The following is a 4556-nucleotide window of genomic DNA, read 5'->3' as shown; positions in this document are numbered from 1 at the left end:
CCTTCTGCAGCAGGTCCCACATTTTACCCTGTGTGTCTGTCTGTGAGTCTCAGGCCAGAGTCATACGAATGAAGACAAAATGAAACAGCAAGTTTATGGAAGGCACAAAAAACGAAAACTTTATTTTTCTTCTGCCTGAAAATACACCTCTGTCTCGCCTGACTAAAGTGTCTATAAATTTATGACCAAGCATATTAGTCATGTAGATTTTATTACAAAGTTTTAGCAAAAACCCGAACAGAACATAAATGAATTTTACAGTTTTTTTTAGAAAAAATACGTAAAAACCAGTGAGAATCATGCTTGTCCCTGAACATAGAGCTCATAGTTTGCTTTTAACACAAATTCAAAGTAAGAATTATATTTCAAGTTGCCAAGTTCATCTGCTTGCAGCAAATCCTTCACCTCCGGAAGATACTCGCTTAACTGAACACCTACAACACAAAAACCCCTTTTATTACAGCACTGATAAAAGTACTTTGCTTCAGCAGTTAAGATCAGTTTTAAATAAACACCTATGCCCGCCTCAGAGTTAAATTACTCTTTTGGAATTGAGAAGATCTAATGCTATTACACATGTCAAGAAATACAATAAAGCTTAACTAGCCTATAAAACTGAGTTTTATTAATGCTACTTCTGTATGACTGTCAGCTTTTGAAATGACTAAACAATTTCAAAAATTTTAATTATATGTAATGACACTTTACCTTCTTTTAATAGTTTTTGTAAAATTTTCACAAATATACTATCTCTAGAAGCTTCAATTGGATCATCTTTACCATCTGAACTGGACCATCTGCAAGTCAAAGAAGAATGTGGACAAAATTGCACAGATGAAAACAAATAAAAACAAACACCGTGCAGGAAATTTGATAAATTACCAGAGGTGATTAATACATGTTCTCACATAAATGTTATGTGCTTGGCTACAGCTCAAACAGATTTTTTTTCCTATCCTGTGTTAACTATTCTTTATTCCAAGAGTAAAACTTCAGTACAATTGCACTACTACAACAAACTCTAGTTCACAGCACAATAGAAATGCTTCCTGTCTTCTAAACTGTTAAAAAACCCTGTAATATTTTTTATTTTATCAAAGAAATAATCAATTGAGGTAAGAATTACCTATTCTCAGTAATCATATTTTATAATTGAGATTATAAAATTAGATTTATTTTCTGGTGGAATAAAGCCAGAGCAGCAATGTGCTAATATATTTGAAAAAACAAAAACAAAACAAAAAAGCAAACACCAAGAAAAGGAAGAAGGGAAAATTAATTTAAAATCTTGGCTGCAGGCCTGTAACAGCAGACACAAAACAAGTACAGTTTGTCTCCTATGTGATAATCTCATCTGTGATAAGAAAACACCAACAGGTTCCTCTAAGAGAAAGATTGTTTTAAATGACAATTTTTCATCCTTGCAGAGCTTTATGCATAGCAGTTTTAAGACAACACCAACCTAACTCCTGTTGCTGTGGTTCTAACTTTTCAGTTGTTAAAATCTCCTCTTCCATGCATTAAACCACCAGACAAAACCAGTTCTCCTATCACTCCCTAAACCAACACGAACCCCTTTGGGCCAATAGGGCATGCTTGCAACAGATCTGGACCTGGCTCCCAGAAGCTATCACTGACAAATCCTCTGCACTTCACTGAAACCAGGGTTTTACTCGGGACGTCACTTAAACTCCCGAACTTCAGGATTTCATCTTTAATACTACTGGGAACAATGTGAGGGAAGGGGCAGCAGGATTTGAGGAAAGAAGTGACTCAGGCACAGAGGAGAATAGTGAGGACCCTACCAGAACATCAGGAGCACGCTCACTGAGGCTCTCCATTTTACCCAAGAGCCTTACCACTGTCTGTAGCTGTTAAGCTAAAAAACAGATGCCATCCTTAAAAGCAGGCAAAGCAGGTACTGTAACGTGTCAAACGCTTACTTTTGCACACAGACGGAAGTTAACACTGCATCTTTTGAAAGAGCAAACAGCCTCTTTGTAAGCCTTGCTGGACTAGAAACTCAGCTGGGACAACAAGTTTTCTAAACGGTATTCAGTGCAGACTGATCTCAAATTGCACCTGGTTAGCTAGTACAGTGGGCAAAATCTTGTCAGCTTTATCCACGGTTTGAATAGTTTAAGTACTAGGCCCAAAACTCTGTTCTCGGCCCAGGTTAGATAGGACATAAACCAATTGCTGGACTAGTGCCATGTAGGAGTTCTGGAGTCTTCTATCTTGAAAATAAAAGGAAGGGAAGAAAACATTTGGAATAGAATGAACCCGTTTCTGCATATTATTTGTGTCACATGTGACAATAGCTTAGTCATGCAACTAGGAATTTATTTGCTACAGACTGCTGTCCTTTGGAGCCTATCCTATGCATAAATGGGAATCCAAATGCTGCTTATTTCCACTTTAATCACAAATGGCACAGTACATTTGGAACGCATTCTCGCCTCATCTTTTCTTAGGAACGTGGATGGCAGTTAGAAAAGCTGAGTAACTCATGAAAATTAGAAAGGAAAGGTAAGAAATGCCATTTGAGTTATTTAACCTGGGAGAGAACAGTACCACTGTTTGATGAGAAGATTCTTCTAACCAAAGCCTGTACTTGGTGTTGAACATCCATAACAGTGGCTCTTTTAGGCAGTTCTTAAGGCTTTGATCGCTTACAGGAAAGAATGTGATCTTTTCTGAGCTAAAGCTGCAAACTTAATGTGGCTCAATGGCCAAAAAATAAGTGAAATAAAAGTTCACAGGAGCGATCTCAGAAGATGTTGCTCTTAAGTTTCTGCTGGAGATGCTTCAAAGGAAAAAAGTTTCAGCACTAGTCATTTCTTTTACCTTTGCAATGGGTTCCAGAGGGAAAGATGCACAGCTACATTTCTGTCTCAGGTGCTGAGAATGCGTGGTAGGCTGCCAGCGAGCTAAGCAAAGTCTGACGGGTTTTTTTGTTGGGGGTGCATATTACAAATACGACATGTTCAGATCACATACTTTATACTTCCCTAGCCTTATACTATGAAATTCAGTCTTTTCAGTGAGCTAGAGATTGGTATTCTCCTATGTAAGCCTGGAAAGGCTATGTTACGTATACTCCCCAGTAATTTATACTGATATTGGACTTACCCATCTCTTTGGAGAGCCTTACAGAGAATTTTAAGTTTAAGATTGTTCACATCCACTTCCTCTTCCTTCAATTCATATAAGGAGAAAATACAGGCAAGTTAAAATTTCTATTTTTTTTTTAAAAGAAATACTCACTCTGTCACACAGATTGTACCAATGGATTAGATTCTTCAATTCCTGAACATTGTTTTTAAACAAATGCTCTTTTTACAGATGACCTGACTGGACTGTTGAAACACCAATGACTGTTCTTTTCCATTTGAAAACATGGCTCAGACTTTCTGCATCACCACACAACTGCTGAAGACCAACTACCTCCATTTGAAAAAAGGCATTTTTTGAAGTACACGAGCAAATACCAATTTGTAAACCATTGTATTTTAGGCAAGTTTTATTTTAACATGTGCTAAACGGTGACTGAAGGCAAAGCTCTTTTTTCAGCATGACCAAGCTAACTAGTATGCATTAGTGCCCCCATTAGGACATGTGGTTTATGAACATACTAGTAAAAGTCTTCAAAGACACGTATTTGTCTTGGAAAGGGCAGTCCCATCATTGCACAGAAACTTTGAGATAATTGGTGTCAGAGCTCCTTTTAAAATATGTCAGAAAAAAGGTTGTGTAGTTTTAACACCTCTCAACATCCCAAAGCATCACACCTACTTCAAACTTCCCTCACGAGAGAAAACAAGCTATGAACACTTGATTTAGAAGCCTTGAATCAAGAGGATGAGTCTCGACGCTACGCTTTTGCAAGAGAAAAGCGGGGAAAACTAGGGAACAGCTAGTTTTTTAGCAACTAGTTAGTTTTTTACCATCTCTAGTACGTGCTGAATAGAGACTCAAATATGTAAGCAAAAAATAATTTTGAAATACCATGTTTAGAGTGACATTTATTTTATTTAGATGTACAAAACCCACCACAGTTGTCTCAGTGTTCATGAACTGTGTTGACAAAATTTAAGAGGAAAACCAATTTAAAAGAGACCCAAATTATTTCACTCAAGCTTATTTTACTGCAAAATATTAGACTATTTATGTTGTAAAAAGGAAGGGGGAAGTTAGGAAAAAAGCATTGGATTTTCTTTTTAAACTAAAGAGAAGTAACTGAGAGTAACATGGTACTCTAAGCAGTAATAACCTTTCCTCAGGACACACACTATAATATAGTTCTAAACACAAGTAAATGTATTCATACATAAAGCAAAAAAGGTTATTAACAGTAAAAACATGTTATTCAAAAGAAAATTCATTAAAAGAAATGCAATTAAAACAATTTAATATGAATTTAAAACAATTTAGTTATAAGCATATTTATAATTATCAAACCAAAGTCACTGAAGACCCACAAAACAGCACAGTGGTGTTTACAAAACACTACTACAGAGAGGCTTTTAACTTGGAGCCCTGCCCGTCCCAGCAGG

At 36.6% G+C, this 4556-nt stretch overlaps 1 protein-coding gene across 1 annotated transcript in view; it reads right to left on the bottom strand.

The window, feature by feature from the left end:
* Window positions 1–266: 266 nt before the first annotated feature.
* Window positions 267–4556, bottom strand: part of NUP133 (nucleoporin 133kDa) — a 30836-nt gene continuing 26546 nt past the window's right edge. Inside the window, exons 23-25 of the mRNA XM_010135729.1 lie at window positions 3133–3197; window positions 709–797; window positions 267–434 (exon numbers count right to left, since the gene is read on the bottom strand). Of these exons, the coding sequence (XP_010134031.1) occupies window positions 298–434; window positions 709–797; window positions 3133–3197 (291 nt within the window). The 3' untranslated portion in view covers window positions 267–297. The remainder of the gene's footprint in view (window positions 435–708; window positions 798–3132; window positions 3198–4556) is intronic.

The sequence above is a fragment of the Buceros rhinoceros genome, unplaced genomic scaffold (genome assembly GCF_000710305.1).
Source record: "Buceros rhinoceros silvestris isolate BGI_N320 unplaced genomic scaffold, ASM71030v1 scaffold43834, whole genome shotgun sequence".
Taxonomy (NCBI): Eukaryota; Metazoa; Chordata; class Aves; order Bucerotiformes; family Bucerotidae; genus Buceros; species Buceros rhinoceros.
This window is presented reverse-complemented; position numbering and strand designations above follow the sequence as displayed.